This window comes from Solanum stenotomum, chromosome 5 (genome assembly GCF_019186545.1).
Source record: "Solanum stenotomum isolate F172 chromosome 5, ASM1918654v1, whole genome shotgun sequence".
NCBI lineage: Eukaryota > Viridiplantae > Streptophyta > Magnoliopsida > Solanales > Solanaceae > Solanum > Solanum stenotomum.
Window position 1 is genome coordinate 21,910,167 of NC_064286.1, and position 21,392 is coordinate 21,931,558.

Here is a 21,392-nt window from a genome sequence, read left to right on the forward strand (position 1 = left end):
TACATGCCTCATGAATCCGTTCACTTTCCAATTGTTTGAATGTTAGAATGCGATCCCTGAACAACATTACTTCTAATAGAGGAAACTCCATTTGCTCACGAGTACTGCTCAACATACTCACCTCCTCTGTTTCAAAGCTCAAACAAGCAAAACACAAAGCTATAAATTTAGTGAGGATCACTATAATTAATAAGAACAAAATCCAACTTAACTAAAAATTCTCAACAAACACCACTCCCCTGTAGCGGCGCCATTTTGATGTTTGACGTAATCAAAGACACAATTTCCAATTCAAGTGTCAACGATCGCATTTAGTAATATAACCCAACCGAATAGGTTGGGGTCGAGTTCCAAAGGAGTGGTTAGTAGTCGAGAATCAACTAGAAAAGTAAAATTATGTCCTAATCAATCATAGCAATAAACATTAACGAAAACAAACATACTAAATCTAAAGGTGACACGAATGTCAATTATCAACGGGGATTTGTATTCAACTAATAAGCAAAAATAGCAAAAATATAAAAATGTGAAAATAGGGAGACGGGATTCTTGGGATGTGATAGGAATATGGGATAAAATAAACAATCGGGTAGATGCTATTAATAGTAAATCATTGAACATTTGTAACTAAGCTAGACTTTAGTGGGGATAAATTTTCTCTCGAACAACTTACACCGAATCAACTTGGTTTCTCTCGAACACCGAGTTACAACAATTAAGCACAGCCTTCGCCTTAGCCCATTCACTCTCTCGAGTTGAATGTGTGGGAGAAGGCCTAGGATTCACTCTCTCGAGTTGAACCCACGACGACCCAATAACCACTGGCTATCGATTTAGTAGTCTTGGTTTTAAAACCTCTCTCTTGAGCAAGCCAAAAACACGAAGATGAAATCGTATTTGCAACTACAATTTCATTAAGATCAAACACAACAAATAAACGAAATCATATTTAAACATCAAATAGACTATCAATGAGAAATACCCAATAGTAAATTTAACCCATATTCACATAATCACACCCCAAGAATTGGGGTTTTAGCTAGATATGAAAAAGAGATAGAAATCGATACCAAAATGTTTTTACATCAAATGGGTACGATAAATAATGTCTTTAAACACGTCAAGGATGAAGATTCTTCAAGACCCACTTCCAATTTCTTGGAGTTGAAAACCATCAAGCTCAAGAACAATGTCTCCTAAAACTCTAAGAACTAAAACTGAAATATTCTAAATATTTGTTTCTGAATTGTAAAACTTAACACTAAGCTACATATTTAAATGGGTATTTATAGTTTTCAAAAATTTGTGCTGCGAAGGACCACTCGGCGCAGTTAGTCGGGATCACCGATGTACTTGGTGATCTACCTTTTGGTCTAATTCATCACCTTTTAGCTTTGCCTTCAGCATCTTCGCATTTTGAATCATTGGGCAATATGGTGTTGCTTCGTGGAACTATTCGGCGAGCTCGCTTTCATCGCCAACATGATTTTTCCCTTCAAGGCTCAACACACTGGAACCTTAGGCGAGGTTAAGACCATTCAGTGACTCGCCTAATGCATTAGGCGATCCTCAAGCCTTCATTTCTTCGTTCTTTCAACCTCCTTGTTCCTTTTTTGCTTGATAGCGTCCACGCTTTGTCTCTCAACTCAAATACGTGAAACTTAAGGATTTACAACAATTATTGAGACAAAATATGCATTTGAGGACACTAAATATATCAAAATAAAGCCCTAAATGAGTCTAATTTGTGGACTCATCAGTACGTCGTATGATTTAAAGACATGGATAGATGAAATAGGATCGTTTCCAGTAAAAATTTATGTTGGAGCAAGGATGGTTGTTTATCGTGATTTAATAAATCTTCTAATTCAAGAAAAAATTTATGATGATTTTAAAGGTACTTTTTTTGGACACCTGAGGCATATTCCAGAACATTTCAAGTTCAATGGACAGATGGTCCATTATATGCTGTTGTGACGTGTGAAAAGTAACAAAAAATTACATGAAATTTGGTTTTGTGTGAATGATAAGCCTGCTTGTTTTGGCTTAAGAGAATTTGCATTGATTACGGGGCTAAATTGCTCAGCATACCCTCGTGGTGCAAAATTGAAAAAACTTCTTGTAAACGGAGAGAAATTTTACTACAAGGTGACTAAGAATAAGTCTATTACTACTGCAAAGTTGATGCATTTGATCAAGTGTTCCAAGTTGAATAAGGAGCAGAAGTTGAAGTGCTCGTTGGTTTTGTTCGTCCACACAATGTGGCTTGCCCATGATCGATCTAAAATTGTGGATTCAAGCCACATTAAGATGGTGGATGATTTAGATTTCTTCAATAGTTATCTGTAGGGGGGGGGAGTTTTAATTTAACATTGACGTATTTGAAGAATAAAATCAATTTGAAGAAGTAGAGTGAAGTATTTAATGAAATAGGAAATGCATCGTATGCTCTGTATGGCTTCCCCTGGGCATTTCTAGTACTACTTATAAATTATGTAATTGATTTCTGATAAATTCTTATATATTTGTGTAGTATTTTATAGCCTCTGTTTATTTATTTGTTCTTCTATTAATTTTAGGTTTGGAAATATGAGGTTTTTCCTCATCTTGGAAAGTATGCGAAGAAGTCCTTGGATTCTCCTTTACCCATTCCTCATTTACTTAGATGGCACACCGCAAAAAATGATAATATTATCGAAGGTGATCCATTTAAGTACTAAGGAAAAAGTACAAAGGTACAAAGTTTATTTATCATTATTTAGCAATATTTATAAATTGGTTAATATCATGTAATATTTGTATATGTTTTTTTCGTAGGTTGTGCACCCATACCTCACACCTATTGTCCGTGAGACAAAAAAGAATTACTTGGCAACATTAAAGACATATGTGGACGAAGTGAAGGATACAGTCCTCGATGCCTTAAAGGCAAATTTGAAAGGTGTGACTGTCCCTACTTCATCAGTAGAGAATGTGGAGGATGAGTATTTAAGTGATCACGATCCTAATCAACCTTGTGAGAATTATGTACCAAGTACTTCTAAAGATGAAAGTCTGTGTGAGCGTGTTGCATCCCTCGAGCAATCAATGGTAGAAATTTTTGCTTATGTATGAGGGGAGAAATTGAGAAGAAATGAAAAGAACAAGAAAAAGAAAGGTAGATAAATTTATATATTATTTCTGTAAAATAATTTATTTGTATTAATGCTTAGCCACTGATCTTGTAGTAGATGATGACAACTTTTCAACACCAACAGTTGATGACGAGATCCTTCCATTAGCTATAGTCGGGATCTTGCTGCAGTTGATGAATACTTTGCTAAAGAAGTTGATGAAGAGATGAAGGAAGAGGAGATGAAAGAAGAAGAGCTAAAGAACAAGATGAGGAGAAGATGACAGAAAAAGAAGAGGAGAAGTTGGAGGAGAACGATAAAGAAAAATAAGAGGAGAAGCTAGAAGAAAAGAAAGAAGAAGAAAGTGAAGAGGAGAAGCTGGAAGAGAAGAAAAATGAAGAAAATGAAGCAAGTGGAGAAGAAGACAAAGAGCAACAAAAGGAGAAGATAATAGAGAATGAAGAAAATGAAAAATTGGAAGAAGAAGACTTGGCAACTGATGTGGATAAATAAGTTGGCGTGATGGGTATTGTGATGGAACTTAATAATGAGGTTGGTGGTGATGAGGAAGACATTTGTGGTTATTGATATTTTAAGACAGTTTTTGAAATAGTTAGTTTTTTAAGACAATTGGTTTTTGTGATAGTTGGGTTTTACCTGGTTTGAAGACAATTGGTTTTTTGAGATACTTGGTTTTTTAAAACAATTAGTTTTTGAAATAGTTGATTCTTAAGAACATGGTTAAAGTGGTTTGTTGTTTTGCTGTTTTGACAACATAAATGTACATCTGACAGTTTAACATATTTAATTATGGAGGGTTTTTTAATTTATTATTAATCTATGTCTTAATAGTATGTGGTTTTTTCTATCATTGTTGATCTATTTAGTAGTCAATTATCGACAATAAACTTGTATGTCTAATACTATAGATAACTATCACTGTTGATCTATAACATTATTGATAAAAAATAAAAGATATAAGAGTGCAATAAATAGAGAGAAATACTTTGTTTATTTAGCACTGCATTTCTGTTACACATTTGTTACACATTTCCATAAAGCAAACACCAAAAATAAACCACACAATATAGCTTTTAGGCATTTTTCTTTTTCTTCTGCCAAAATCAACCTTTCTTTTAGTTGATCTCTATCTATTTCAGCATCTTTTAGCAACACTTTCAAGTGATTCCTCTACTCTTCGGCTTCTTTTGAGAAAGTCATTAGCAGTTTCCTATTTTCTTCGGATTCTCGTAGCTTTTTAAATATTTCAAATTTGGCAACGCCTTGAAAATTCGATGGGCTACTCGTTGATGATTCATGTTCAATCCACCTAAAAAAATCATATGCCAACTGTACAATTAAAGAATTATCGACCTGGATATGTATCGGTGTGTGACGTCCGCAACGTAGCTAGATTACCACAATGACAATTGTAATACTTTTTTGCATTGGATGTTTGAGATGCTTGAGACATTGTAAAAATGAAGGTATTTGAGTTGTTTATGAGGGATTACCTTCCTTTTATATAAAAAAAATAAATCAAATGTTACCGTTGAAAAGTAGCATTTGAACTTTTATTACCGTTATGAAATTTGTATATGAAAATATGTACCGGTTGTCAAAATATATAAACTCGTTATACAATCAATGCATCTATATGTGTATGGTGTGTGTATGACTAATTAGATTTACACTCTGACATCAGTAAGGTATATTTGGGTTTATATCTATGTTAAAGCATTGTCGATACTGCACCTACTAGAATATGACACTTATATATATACCAAAACTAGTAGAATTTAAAAAAGACAACAATTAATTAATAATAAATTATATTTTTGAAATTTATCCAATTAAATAAGTTTAAACAAGTCATGTGATCATGTTATAGTCAACATAAATTGGGTGTGGTGATTTGAGATGTATGAGGAAGAGTTGAGGTTATACAATCAACATCCTTAGAACAATGTTTGAGAAAGCATAAGTATGTTGTAAGGATGTCACTTGTTATGTGTTGTTATACAATCAACATCCTTAGAATAAGCATGTGATCACGTATGAGTTTATATAAATTGGGTGTGGCAATCAACAATGTGTGGTAGAACAACATCTGATCATCCTCACAACATACTTATGCTTTCTCAAACATTGTTCTAAGGATGTTGATTGTATAACCACAACTCTTCCTCATACATCTCTAATCACCACACTCAATTTATGTTGATTCTAACATGATCATATGACTTGTTTAAACTTATTTAATTTTATAAATTTCAAAAATATATCTTAATATTAATTAATTGTTTTTTTAAAAAATCTACTTATTTTGGTCTATATATAAGTGTCATATTCTAGTAGGTGTAGTATCGACAATGCTTTAACATAGATATAAATCTGAATATACCTTAATAATGTTAGAGTGTAAATCTCATTGGTCATACACACCACACACATATAGATGCATTGATTGTATAAATGGTCTATATATTTTGACAACCAGTACATATTTTCATATACAAATTTGAATAGTAACATATGATTTTTTGATAATTCTTTAAGGATTGTTTGGTAGAGTGTATATTCAGATAATGTTTGTATTAGTCATTTTTGGATTAGTTATACTTAGATTATTTCTGATGGATAGTTTGATTTGGTGCATTAAAAATAGCATTCATGATAATAATAATAATAATAATAATAATAATAATAATACACGTGCATTAAAATACACAACTTCTGATCATGATTTTTTTTACAACACTTCCTTCTTTAATCATTCTAATTCATGCATTAAAATCATTGCATCACGAATACCATGAATTTTCATATATTAATAATACACAATTTAATAGAGAACGGGTTAATTCGATAATAAACATTAATAGAAAGCATACAAAATATATGTGATCTTTTGATCGATCTATGTTATATCATGACTAATTACGATAATAGTTGACACTAAATTGACCAAAATGTTGGCAGCAAACAAAAACAGTAGCTTGATTACAAAAACCAATTCAATCAAGCTTGTTTAAGATTTGTTGTTGTTCACACATGTAGTTCTCTTGTGTCCGGTTCTCTTACAAATTGAACATTTGTTCCTTCTCTTGCTCTTGACATTCTCACCGACGTCTTTGACACGTTTTCTTCTTTATCATCCAAGCTTGGTATCGACAAGAGGCAAAAGAATCTTCACATTAAGCAATTCTTATAGCACACACCATTTCGAATCGAGAGGGACAACATTAATAGAATCCATGTATGCAAGAAAGTACGCTTCAACTTTATACAAAGGTGAAGAGTACTCATAGATGCTCATACCATAATCATTGTCTTGCTTCGATCACAAAGCGGCCATCGTGTGAGAACAAGGTATCTTGATGAATTTATACTCCCTACACTAACATGACTTTTCTAGTAGGTTCACATTGGCTGTAAGACCTTCACCGAGCACGTTAAACTGATTCTCATCCCCACTTACATTCTCCACATACAAGGAGTTGCCCTTGATCATTTTTTTTCTTGCGATATTTTCGGCAGCCGGTACCATTGATTACCCATTGATTTTAGGATATATGCATGCCTCTCCTTAAATAATTCTCCAAACCTCTTAGCAATCGAATTAAATATAGAAGCCACGGGATACTCCCTTTCGTCTATCTACATAGAATTGAGTGACTCGGCGATATTTGTGGTCATCATATCATATCTATTGACAGGAAATGTGCCTTGCTCCACTTCTCAAAAGCAATATCATGCTCAAGGACGACGGATGCCACGGGACATTTGTACTTTAATTCTACAAAATGATTGTCAAACTCCTCCAACGAATAAGCCTTTGCCACATTGTAGTAAAGATAGAGGGAGTCTCCACAATGATGATTTACGCGGAGATTTTCACCAAGGTGCCTCATACAATATCCGTGGTGAGCATGATTGTAAACGTTCACAATACCGTTGGCGATACTCTTGTGTCTATCGGAGATAAGACACAAATCTGGTTCATTGACCACAATCTCCTTCAACATCTCAAAGAAGAATGTCCAAGATGTATCATTCTCTTTGTCCACAACACAAAAGGAAATTGGATAAACATGATTCTCCGTATCTTGTGCAATAACTCTCAACAACACGCCATCGTATTTACCATGTAAATGAGTGCCATCAACCGCAATTACCTTTCTCATATGGGCAAATCCCTTAATGCAAGCACCGAAGGCTAATAAATAATACATGAACCTATGACTATCCTTGTTTACCATGATACAATAGCTAAAACCAACATTAAGTGTCTCGAACATGTAGGAAAAAGCCGGTAAGCATGAATATTTGTTCTCCACTGTCCCTCAGACAATTTCCTTGGCAACCACACCACCCTTCCACCATTTCCAATAGCTTGGACTACAATTAAAAGAATTAAAAATAGCTCTTTGAATCTCTTTAACATTTGGACCCTAGCTATCACGATACATATTTACACAAAGTGAAGCAATGACTTTGATTGAAATTTTTCTATGGCTACTGTTGGAATGTTCAACGCCAAAATTATGTTCGCCGATGTACTTGTAGATACACAATCTATCTGAACACTCATATTTCCTCGCCCGCAACATCTATGCACAATTGTGAGATAAACATTTCACCTTTAAGTATTTAGTACAACTCTTCACAGTAGCAAAATTAAAAGACTTCTTTTCCGCCGCTTCAGCTAATAACAATTGCAACTCATTCTTGTTACTGAAAGTTTGATTTATGCATAAATTAGTTCCATCGGAGAAGGAATGGTTGGATTGTGATCCCAATTCCTATTCTCCCTGCATTTCTTCACAACATTCGGGTTTGGGATCTTTCGCATCTATTGGCTGATTTTTCATGTTAGTTGGATCATCATGTATATTCATTGAATGATCACCCAAACTCTCATTTGAATGATCACCCAAGCTCTCCTTTGAATGATCACCCAATCTTTCATTTCCAATCGAATCATTGTCACCGTTAAATGAATTTGTTGGTTAAATTGGATGCCTCGTATTGATGTTTATCCTCAATGTAGGCCTAGAGACATCAATACCAATATCTAACATGTACAATCTCACGTGCCTATCATTTTTATGAATGTGGGATTTATTTTTCCCCTCCCATTTATTTGATAGCTAATCACCAAGTCATTTGGCTCGCAACTTAACTCACCGGCCTCAATTACGCTTGCAATCATATCGTCATATGAACCATTGCAACGCAACACAATGGGCACTGCCGTCTTACTAAAAGATTTCCAATTCCAGCTTTTGGGAGTTTCCTCCCATACTCCCATATAATCACCACCATCAACAACAAATTCTTCTACTGTCATTATAGAATACAAAGATTAATACTAGATTACAGTATCAGTCGTTAACGATCGATGAAGTACAACATTCGTACAAAAATGTGACTGAATGAGATCGTGGTTCAAATTTCAACTCCTACAATGGCAAAATAGATCTATAATGCTTTTAAACTACTAAAATGTATCTATAATGAGTTATAAAGTGATTATTATTGAAGATTTCTCAAATTTCTAAACTGGCGGGAAACTAATTTTGAAGCTTGGTTTTTGAAAGAAAGTGGAGTAAACATGAATATGGAGTAGAAGATGATGATGATTTTACCTTGGAAATGGATATTATGGTTGGAAAACTCATCGGAATCGACAATAGCAAAAACGAGATGCTATTGTTTCCGTTTGGATTTTTTCAGCAACCGGCACCATTTGATTACTCATTGATTTGAGGATATATGCATGCCTCTCCTTAAACAATTCTCCAAACCTCTTAGCAATAGAATTAAATATAGATGCCACAGGATACTCCCTTTTGTCTATCAGCATAACATTGAGTGACTCGGCGATATTTGTGGTCATCACATCATATCTATTGCCAGGAAAATGTGCCATGCTCCACCTCTCAAAATCAATATCATGCTCAAGGATGACGGCTTCCACGGGACATTTGTTCTTGAATTCTACAAAATAATTGTCAAACTCCTCCAACAAATAAGCCTTTGCCACATTGTAGTAAAGACAGAGGGAGTTTCCACAATGATGATTTACGCGGAGATTTTCACCAAGGTGACTCATACAATATCCGTGGTGAGCATGATTGTAAACGTTCACAATACCATTGGCGATACTCTTGTGTCTATCGGAGATAAGACACAAATCTGGTTCATCGACCACAATCTCCTTCAACTTCTCAAAGAAGAATGTCCAAGATGCATCATTCTTTTTGTCCACGACACAAAAGGCAATTGGATAAACATGATTCTCCGTATCTTTTGCAACAACACGCCCTCGTATTTACCATGTAAATGAGTGCCATCAACTGCAATTACCTTTCTTATGTGGGCAAATCCCTTAATGCAAACACCGAAGGCAAATAAATAATACATGAACCTATGACTATCATTTTTTACCATGATATAATAGCTAGAACCAACATTAAGTGTCTCAAACATGTAGGAAAAAGTCGGTAAGCATGAATATCCGTTCTCCACTGTCCCTCAGACCATTTCCTTGGCAACCACACCACCCTTCCACCATTTCTAATAGCTTGGACTACAATTAAAAGAATTAAAAATAGCTCTTTGAATCTCTTTAACATTTGGACCCTAGCTATCACGATACATATTTACACAAAGCGAAGCAACGACTTTGATTGAAATTTTTCTATGGCTATTGTTGGCATATTCAACGCCACAACTATGTTCGTCGATATACTTGTAGACACGAAATCTATCCGAACAATCATCTTTCCTCGCCCACAACGTCCATGCACAATTGCGAGATACACATTTCACCTTTAAGTAAATAGTACAACTCTTCACAGTACAATTTCAACAATTTCATAGTTGATGGCTTGAAATTAAAAGAGAGTTCGAATTTGGATACCATTCTTGATAGAATAACGAAGATACTTGGTATTTATGCTTCTATGGATACAATTGAAATTAAATATTCCGTGAAGCAGAATTATACTCCGATGAAGATATACAACGATAGGAGTTTGAAATGGTACTTGGATTTGAAAAGAAAAAGTTGCTTCACTGATTTTCCTCTGTGTATAACATTGAAGGATACAAATTGTGACGAAATTTTGTCAAATTCGATTCCTAACAATTCAACTTCAAATTCTAGCCAGGATATACAATTGGTACAACGTGTTGAACTCACTCAATCACTTATGCCAATACATGGAAACTACTCACGTGATGAAATAGAAATTGACGAGGATGGTATAATTGACAACAGATTTCATAAATACATTAAAGAAGGTCAGTTGTATATGAAAAAGGAGATCCAAGATGTTATAAATCACATTGCCATCAAGGAGAATTTTCAGTTCAAAGTTAAGCATTCAAGTTCGACAAGGTAATATATGAACTTCAACTAATGGTAACAATTGTTGTTATAAGTTGGTGTCAAATTCATATTATTACTTGTTATTGTGTTTGTTGTCACAGTACTTAAACTTTAGTATAGAATATTTGGTAGCTTAAACTTTTTAGTATATATAAACATTTAGTATATAATATTTGGTATAAAGCATATTCTAGTATATAATATTTGGTATGTTAAACATTTTCAGTTCAAAGTACAGCGTTTGTTTTTATAAGTTGGTGTCAAATTCTTATTATTACTTGTTATTGTGTTTGTTGTCACCATACTTAAAATTTTAGTATATAATACTTGGTAGCTTAACCTTTTAGTATTGAGTACTTGATATCTTAAACATTTAGTATATAATTTTTGGTATCTTAAACTTATAGTATATTATACTTGGTATAAAGTATATTCGAGTATATAACACTTGGTATAAGAAACTTTCAATTCAGATGAAAAATCTTCTTTCGCTATGTTTCAAATACTCTGTATAAAGATAACCAATGCACATCAGTACAACTAGCAATCTAATATGTACTGATAAAACACAAGATCGTCCAAATCCTAGATAAGAGATATTCTATATACCAAGTATTATATATATATTAAGACTATATCAATTTAATATGGTATCGAAATGTTGACAGTGTATTGATCGATTTGTCCAGCTTTTACCTTCAAGCATATTCCTTGTGTCTTATTCATAATATGTGCTTGCATTAATGTGTTTGATAAGGTATTTGTTCTGTATTTAACTTTCCTCGCCTACTATAAAATGTAATTAACATTTGGTTAGGTACATGTAACATCTTGCAAGTTGGTGACTAGGAAGAAGCTTAAAACTTGGAAATAGTCTTTTTGGAAAGAATTAAAAATCTGGAAAATTTGGTTAAGTATGGGAAAAAGTGAGTTTTTGGCCAACTTTGAACAGTCATAACTCCTAGCTCAGGATGAGTTAAGTGTAGTTCCAGTCAGGTTTGCAAAGTCTGTGGAATGATCTTTCCAACGCCCCTGAGTTTGCTCGTTTTCGAGTTCGTATGAGTGAGTTATGCCCTTTTGAAGTTGGGCTGTTGGTAAGGGAAGTCAGTCCGGAAATTTGTAAGGGTATTTTGGTCTTTTCCCTAGCCTTGTCTTTGGATATATATTAAGGTGTAAGACTGATTTTGGATCAGTTTTTCCCTTTTTAAAAGAGTAAGAGTTAGGGTTCTTGAGAGAAAAGGAGAGAAAGGAGAAGAAGAAGCAAACTTCGTAAAGATCATCGTGGTTTTCTTCGGGGGTGATCCCTATTAAGGTATGTGAGTTCATAGTGTTGGGTTGGTTCTTTCCCCACACGCCAAGCTCGTTTAATTTTGAGAAAAGATTGAATATGTTTGTTGAAGTTGTAGTTGTGTTGTGTTGAAGTTCTTGTTGGTTTGGTGTATGGTTCGGGTGGTGTTTCTGAGTTGAATCTATTGTATGTTGAGAGGTTTATGATTTTAACTGTTTGGGGCTGGAAACTTTGAACTGTTGAAGGTTTAGAGTTGGAGAAAACTAAGGAGAAAAGTTGGTTTTCGGGGAAAAAGGGTGGGGCGTCGCGCCTGTCAGCGTGCCCCAAGAGGGGCTCTAAAATTTCCCCCTTGGGGTGGCGTGCCCATAAGTGCGCCAGCAGGCCCCCTCTGAAGGTTTTGGTCTGGCGCTCCACGCCTCTCAGAGCGCCAAGAGCGCCAAGTTTTCCCATTCCTTCCCCACTTTCTCATACATGTTCCTTGGTAATGTACCTATGTTTTATAGTTGTTTTTGACACTCCAAGGTATGTCTAAACGTCAAGAACTCATCCCTATCATGTGATCAAACACCTTGAATCCATTAATCCAATTCAAGGAGAGTTAGTTTCCAAGTCAAGTGAAGTTAAGAGTTAAGCTTGGAAGTTAAGAAGCAAGTCAAGCAAGTTTTTAAAGTTATTCAAGAGTCTTTATTGAATGTTTTAACTTCATTTTAAGGCTCAAGTTTCAAGTCAAGTAAAGAGTAAAGAGTCAAGAGTTTCAAGTTGAGTAAAGAGTTTAAAGTTGAGTTCATTTCTCAAAAGTATTAGGGAACTATGTATTCCCAAAGAAGTTTCTAAATGTTTTTACATTTGTGTAAGAAAAGGAACTATGATTCCAAAAGAGCCTTTGGGCTAGTTTTCAAGAAAAAGGAACATCGATTCCAAGTGAGCCTTCGGGTAATGTTTTGAGTAATTATCTCAAATAAAGAAAAATGTGTTTAAAACACTTATGAGCTAAGTATTTTTGGGAGTAGTCTTGAGCACCGAATTGGGGACACGAGTTCATATTAACTAAACTCTCCATAAGAACCATGCGCCAACATGGGATTTAACAGGTCATATTTTTTAGATGATCACGTAAAGTTAAGCTAGTGGATCCACTTAGTAAAGTTAGCTTCCTATATCACAGCAAGGTATAGGATGGTCCTTGGGCAACGTGAGGTAAAACGTTGTATCACCACTAGGGCTCATAGTGGTGATTGTCGGTTAAAGAATCTCCCACTAAAGTTATATTACTTTTATATAAGTAAAGTTGAGTTGTTATTGTTTTATCTTTAACAAGCTAAGTAGTTTACACTGTTTTACAAGCTTTATATATTGCATGTGTCGTATTGCTTTATATATTAAGTTCAGTTATTCATGATTTGAACAGAGCCAAGGTAAGAGTTCATTTGTACTCCTTTCAAGCTTAAGCTGTGGTTTAGCTTTCCAGCTCGCATACTTGTACATTCAATGTACTGATGCCAGTTAGCCTGCATCTTATGACGATGCAGACACAGGTACCCAGGGTTAGCATTCAGCACGCCGTTGATCCAGCTGAGCACTCCAGAGTCAGTGGTTAGCCTCTTTGTGTTTCGGAGGACTCGATTATGTTGTTCTCTTAGTTTTGTTTTATTAGGATGTTGCGGGGTCTGTCCCAACATCCATCTCAGTGATATAAAGGCTTCATAGACAGTCAGTCAGTTGGTTTTGAGTCTCTCATCTATGTATATATGTAAATATTCTATTTTGGGACTCGAGTTGGCTTTTTGGCCAGATTTTTATCAGTTGGTTATTTTATAACCTTTCATTGCATTGAGTTATATTGTCGAGTTAAGTTTCCGCTGAGTTAAGAAAGCCAGGCCAAGGGTTCTCTTAGGGGCCAGCAATGGTCTTCGAGTGTCGGCCATGTCCAGGGTGTAGGCTCGAGGCGTGACAGTACAAGTATGTGATGTAATGAAAAACACCAATGTATTGTCTCCCGTTGCAAACTAAAATTTCTTTATAGTAGTTTAATGTTAACAAAACCATAAAGGCATACTTTCATTGGAACTAACATGTTATTTTCAATTTTACCAAACTCAATTTTAGTTTCCTTTTCATATATCTAATAACTTGTTATACCAGCATAATACATAGAGAAGTTTGAGTTGGAGAAACTCATCCTTTATAGGTGACACCATATAGTACTGAAAATAACTTGCACGTAGAACTTCTCAAGTTAAAACATTTATAATCTACTCAAGCATCTTCCTTATGTCTTAGTCGTAATATGTTACAATTACGATATGATACCATTCAATTTTGCAGGTATTATCTTGTATGTGTTGATGATCAGTGCTCATGGTATTTTAAGTCTTCCAGCCTTAATAATTAAAGTATATTTAAGGTAAGAAAATTTTTCAATGTTCTCACATGTGGAAATGAATCAAGGTTTTTTTCACAGCGGCATGCTACTTCGAAGTTTGTTGGAGGCTTGATAACGAGCAATGTCGATGATCCTAAGACAATATATACTCCAGCGGATATATAATGTGACATTAGAAAGCAATATGGTGTTGATTTGAACTACATGAAGGCATGGAGGGCAAAAGAAAAGGCACTGGAGATATTAAGAGGCAAACCTAGAGATTCGTACAGAAAGTTTCCTAGTTACTTGTACATGGTGAAGCATACAAATCCTGGGTCTGTTACAAGATTAGAAAAAGTAGAGGATGGACGTTTTTTATATGCATATGTTGTTCTTTATTCCTCAATTAAAGGATGGGAATATTGCATGCTCGTTGTTGTTGTTGTTGATGGTAGCTTCTTAAAAGAAGCATAGATGGGGTACAATTTTGACAGCTTACACAGAACATGCAGCAGGTTAGTTACAATTGAATATCTATTAGTTAATCAATGAGTTAAGTTAATTTTTCCCTGAAATGCTATCTTAATCGCGATATATATAGTCTACTGTCAAAATTATTATATATAATGTCTCATTATCCAAATATAAATTATGAAATAGTTAAACATGATTTTGTTGTCTAATACATTATATATGTATTTTGTCGCTGAATTAGGTAAAATACTCCCATTGGCTTTTGATGTAGTCGATTCAGAGAATGGTGCATCATGGAAATGGTTTCTAGAAAGGATCCGAGAGACCTATAGAACAAGAGAAGGTATGAGTATCGTATCCTGATAGGCATGAAAGCATTCTGAACGCCACTTCCGTTGTGTATCCAGGGGTGCCTCATTGTGTATGCTTATACCACCTTTGGGGAAATGTAAAGAAATATTTTAGGAAACACCATTATCTCCTGAGAAAAATATTTTTTTGCAATGGCTAACGCATACACAACAGAAGAATTTGATCAATACATGGCTGAGACTTATAGAATTGACAAGAGGGTGAAAGAGTACTTATTCGATATAGGCTATCACATATGGTCGATAGCACACTCCAACGTCAATAGATTCATGGTGATGACTTCAAATATTGCAGAATCTGTGAATGCAGCCGATAAGGAGGTCAGAGATCTTCCTATATATGATTTGTTGGATTACTTGATGAAGATGATCAATATGCGTGAAAGGATATGCACGTGTAGGCGATTTCAAATGGATGTTATGTCATGTAAGCATGCCTTGGCTATTGTGAGAAATACTACATGAATGAATATTAATATTGCTCCATATACTACAAGAAAAATAACTTACTGAACACCTATGAAGTTCTAGTGTATCCTATTCCTGATGAGAGTATATGGGAAATTCCTCCAGATGTCATAGCGGATATTGTGCTACCACCCAAAGGAAAAATCAAACCTGGCAGGCCACAAAAGATATGACACAAAAATTGTGGTGAATTAAGGCCAAAGAAATCAAGAATTTCATGCAGGTTGTGTGGACAACAAGATCACAATAGGCAAACATGCCGAAATATTCCACAAGCAACTTAGCTTTCCAAGTTTAGTTCTGAAATTTTATATTTGGCTTCTTCTTCTAAAACATAGTTGACTATAGTTTTTATGTTTACTTTACTCTGTTTTTTATAGTTAATGTGTTGAATCTCATGTTTGGATTATTTTTTTTCGTTTTGTGTAACATTTGTTATCTGTTAAAACCTATATCATGTATATCTATTAGATGTCATTTGGATAAGACTATTCACTTCCTGATTATACGAAATTGCTATCATGAAATGTTGACGACAAAGCTCTTGTTGACGGTTATATGAATAAGAGTTGCTAGCATACATTTTTAAAAAAATTGATGACACCTCTTTAATTGCCTGCTACTTTGCTAGTTTTAGCAAATTGAAAGTGCTTTACAATTGCCTGCTACCTTGCTAGTTTTGGCAAATTGGGGAATAACAATTTAGTACAAAGGGCTATGAAAGTGTAATTTTATGATTCCACATACTCATACAAGACAATATATACTCCAGCCTATATACAACGTGCCATTAGAAATCAATATGGTGTTGATTTGAACTATGTGAAGGTGTGGAGGGGAAAAGAAATGGCATGATTTGGCTATTGTGAGAAAATACCACATGAGTGAATATGAATATTGCTCTGTATACTGCAAGAAATATAACCTACAAAACACATATGAAGTTCCAATATATCTTATTTCTGACGTAAGTATAATTGAAAATTCCTCCAGATGTCTAAGTGGATATTATCCTACCACCCAAAGTACCAATTTAAACACTTAGGCCTTCTGGTCCTAAGGAATTCCCAGTTCTGAAAGTGACACAAGCATCTATCGTCTCGATACATGCATCTCGATTTTGAATACATTACGTAACGTTTTGATACATCATGTAAATCTTCTATTAGAGATGGGTACAGACAAGATGTTGAACAGAACTTCCAATACAGACTTTATAATAGCAGATCGAGGATTTGAAGTTAATCTTGAAAGCCCTGAAACAAATGGGTCCTGCAATGATTAGAGTGCTCCTGCTTTCTGTTTGTCTATAATATGACCATGCGAGGAATTGATAATATGCTCATGTAAATTCAAATGAGGGTGATCAGAGTTTTGCAAACTATAGAGTGAAGGCTATATTAAGTATACTGCAAACACAATCTGGTATAATTATAAATTTTATTGTTATTTTACTGAATAACTTATACTAAGTATATAGGATGACGTTAGCTACTGCATTATGCTATTTGAAGAATTTGCGAATCAAATTAAACTTTAAGAGTGAAAAGACATCTCGATAGTACAAGTATATACAATCAACATCAAGTGGCTTTAAGCTAGCCTCACACACTGCCCTTACATAGGCTGGATCATCGTGCACTTCTCTGTTTCCTCTATGCTCTCTTATCATCTGATGCTAAAACAACACCAAATTTTGTTGCTAACACAACTCACTCTCTTATCCGAGCCAAAGGGCATTGTTGCAATCCTTGGAAACTACCGTTCAAATCTTAACAGCGACAAAAATCAAGGTAGCTTATTCCATATGTTTAAGACCGGTGACACAAACAGAGGAACTAGAATTATATAAGCACAGAGAAGATAAGTTTACTGGAGGTTTGAACTCCTTTACCAAATTAAGTAGTTTGGGTCAATGATTGTTAGATCTATCTAGCAGTTACGACATGGCTTTAAGGTATGGAAAAAACTCTTAATATCAAATTAGAATAAAAAGAACTCTTCATAAAAATAAGACAAAAGATATATATATAAGTTCATCACTTAGTTAAATTGAACAAAGAAATGTACTAGTTCAAAACTTAATTCATAATACCAACTTAACTAGGAAAGATCAGTGACTCAAACACACACAATGGACGAATCTTAAATTCCTATTCCTCTAAATTTCATAAATACATAAGCTAATTATTATAACGCTTTACACGATCCATTATTTTCATTAGTCCCGACGATTCAGATTCACTAGTAATATGTTTCTCTAGTTTCATCTTGCCATACTTCCACAACAACGAGCCAAACTTGATGCGATGTGTATTGACATCACATTGATTGTCAACCACATTACTACCACATATGAATCTTTCCGCAAACAGTGCAACATAAATGTCACGATCCCTGTAATAAAAGAAAAAACAAATAACATCAAAGGTTAAAAATTTAAAAGAGCTTATCCATCTGTATTTTAGTAATTTTAGAAATAAAAGGCACTTACGCAGCTTCTTGTGACGGCAAATCTTTAATCATCATAACATTGAAAGGATCAACCAATACCCTATTCTTATATGGTCCATTGTTTAATTGAATATCATTCCTTTTCCCAAAAAAAAAAAATACAAAATCAAGAGGAAGAGTGGAATACTAAATCTATACGCATCAACAGAACGATGAGTATTGGCTCTGAAAGCAGCATCACTCATCGAATCATACACATATATCAATCTATCTTTAAAAGATAATCTTGTCATCACCCATTTTTCATCAACACCAAGAGGAAACAATATGTGATCAACAGTATGCCACGGCATATTAGAAAGCACAAATTCACCAAGTATGTACTTGGCTATGTCATGTTCCGGCTTCACCACATCACTACCTCCATTATTTTCAACGAATTTCTTATAAAGAGATTGTATCTTGAGATCAAATAGATAATCAGTTGTAGTGAACTTCACTGGAATATCATCATACATTCCTTTCTTTCTTATATAATAGAGGATAACATCCAAATGTTATCATGAAATTCCAAATATCACTATATAGTTCATAACTAAATAATCAATCACATAAAGGCATATTTTTTCAAAATTAATTATACAAAATTATTTCATATTTACATACCAAACTTTTCAAAGATTGACCACCAAATGCAAACTTGTGGAACCAATCTTTCTTGTTGACTGCCGTCTTTCCAAATTCAAACGGAGGATTGAGAATATTGTCCTTTTTAATGTAAGGATACTTCCTATAATTATAAGATTGTATAGTAAAACACGTTATCGTATTTAACAACACAAACACCTATAAATATAATGGAATACTAACTTGTTGCGTGGTATGCGGCCTTCATTCATCCATTCTCTCAATTCACCCATCTCCTTAAAACAATCATCATCCATAGTAAAACTTCCAAAAGGATGAACCCAAACTACAATACTCTTGGAAGAGGCTCCTCCATTCATATTGTCACCTAATCCATAACTATTCAGATATGGAGATTGGTGTAATGGGTCAAAACACCTATTTCGTGTGAGATGTGATGTCATAATGTTTTCTACCTCTGGATAACAAGACTTATCAATATGTTTGCGTGCCACTCGACATGTAAATGGATGAATCTGAGACTTTGGGACATCAATATAATTTAATGATAAGACTTTTGGAGCTAACTCCATCGTTTCAACTTCGCCAACTGAAATGTATAACAAATAATACTCGTATAATTTACAATATGGTTAGTAATTGCTTATTATAAGATCATATATAAAGGATACACTATTAAAATGAAAAAAAATAAAATTATAGATATATTTTTACTTATATATTATACCTAGTACATATATCTTATTGGTATAAAGAACCATCACATTCAAATAAAAGTACAGCTCATATACCTGGAATAAGCTACTATTAATAACATTACTAATACTTGGAATAAGATTTAACATACCAATATAGTCTTCATTGTTGGAATCTTCATTGATGGTTTGAATATTGTCTAAGTGGAGAGTAACATGTTGGTCACAATTGCTATTATTTTTATAATAGTCGTCGTCAAAATCAACATTCACGCCTATGCCTCTAAATTCTTCATACTTATATTAAATAAAGATACATAAGTAAGAAATAAGATACACATAGACACAAATATATTTTGATCTAAAAAAAACTAGATACTAATTGAATACCTCATAATCATTATTTCTATCAACTTTATTGCTTAACGCTTCAATTGTGTTGGAAGTTTTTGAATCAGATTCTGTCATGAGCTTCTTGAAACTATGAATTTCTTGTTTTACCTGATCAGCAAATAACATAATCAAAGCACTTCTCACGAATATAGTATATTAATAATTAAAAAAGGGATAATTAACATACTACTTGAAAGTCTTCCCTTAACTCCTTCTGCCCATCAGATATGCATCTTATCTCATCAATCAAATTCAGGTTTGTTTTTTGTTTTTGCTTGAGACAGGAGGTGTTGTAGTAAAGTCGTCATCAACTAATAGACTTGCAACTTCGACTCCATTTGATTCATCGTTCACCACAACGTCCTCAAATAAATCATTCAAATTCATCGTAGACTTCTCAAATGGTGTTGCTGAAATAATCCTCACTTTCAACTACATTGTAATTTAACAACAATATAAATTAAACATATAATTATTCATAATTGTAGTTCATGAAGTATAAAAAAAATCACCTTTGTGGCAAAGAGCATCTCTGAAACCTTGATTGAATTTGGGCTAGTTAACACTTTCCAACTTAGAATTCGTGGAATCCTTTTTTCAATCATAATAGCAAACTGTTCATTTGATTGTGCACAAAATTCATAAAACCAATCTTGAAATTCCAGAGGAAATCCAAATAATTTACTAAATTTCTTTCCAATCTTTCCTCTTAAAACTTTTTTCAAAGATGCAAAAGTCACATGAAATACTAATTTTCCCCCACAGATAAGTTTCATACTCACCAGACTCTACCACTTCAAAATGCCAATTAGGTACTTTATTTTCAGGGAGGTCACACAATAAAAAGGTGTTTGATAAAATGAAGAATCGAAATTTTGACAGCGTCCTGATCAGTTGTCCAACGTTTACCTTCAAAAAAAATCAGCTACTATTTGAACACTAATCTTTTTAATGCCAACAAAACACGATCGATCAAGTCATTTTTTTCCGTGAAATACAATTTTCATGCGTCACTCCATTACATTTTAGTCCTGCCATAATGGCAAATTCACCCAACCCAAAATGTATCAATGAACCATTCACTAGTAGCCAAATTTCATCAGTTTTTTCTTGAACGACCTCCATCATCAATAAGGAATGTATCAATTGTGTTTGAATAATCACTGGAGGCAATTTGAGATTCCAAAACATGTGTCACTAAATATTTGTAATTGACTCTTCGTCAACTTCTCATCAAATGATTACACGAAATCTAGATTAGGAGCACCAAGCTTAGATTTTTTATGTTTACCAACTTCAAAATAAAATTCCCAATTCTACACAATACAAAGTTGAAAACTTTAAAACTAATAGTGACAATCGTATAAAAGTTACATGGCTGCAATTAGTATGCTCTTATGGAACATATGCACGTACAAGGATAATTTGTGCATAAAGACAATTCACCCATATTAAAGGAACATACACTTGTTGGTGAATATTACTAAACAAGCCTCAAAATTTAATTTAAAAAAAATAAAACTACAAAATACTTTTCTACGCCTAAGTCTCATGATTGCAATACCTTCAATTTAGATTTTTGTGATGCAACTTCAATAAAAATTTTCCTTTTGACGTTGCCACCCCGATCTTGATCTTAATGATCAAATGCGATAGATTTTCCTTTTTTGATCTCCTCTAACTTTCTCCTTCTCAAGTACTCTTTTGACCTCTCCTCATTTCAT

General features: G+C 34.0%; 3 protein-coding genes across 3 annotated transcripts in view; all 3 read right to left on the minus strand.

Annotated features, from left to right (window-relative positions):
* Positions 1 to 21,392, minus strand: part of LOC125865077 (ferredoxin-1, chloroplastic) — a 791,835-nt gene that overhangs the window by 211,385 nt on the left and 559,058 nt on the right. The window lies entirely within an intron of this gene.
* On the minus strand, positions 6,812 to 8,466 carry LOC125863773 (uncharacterized). The gene is made up of 2 exons (XM_049543781.1): positions 8,304 to 8,466; positions 6,812 to 7,332 (listed from the first exon to the last, which is right to left on the minus strand). The coding sequence occupies exons 1-2, from the start codon at positions 8,464 to 8,466 to the stop codon at positions 6,812 to 6,814; spliced, it is 684 nt and encodes a 227-aa protein (XP_049399738.1).
* LOC125863774 (uncharacterized) lies at positions 17,662 to 18,939 on the minus strand. The gene is made up of 2 exons (XM_049543782.1): positions 18,803 to 18,939; positions 17,662 to 17,875 (listed from the first exon to the last, which is right to left on the minus strand). Exons 1-2 carry the CDS (start codon positions 18,937 to 18,939, stop codon positions 17,662 to 17,664), a joined length of 351 nt encoding a protein of 116 aa, XP_049399739.1.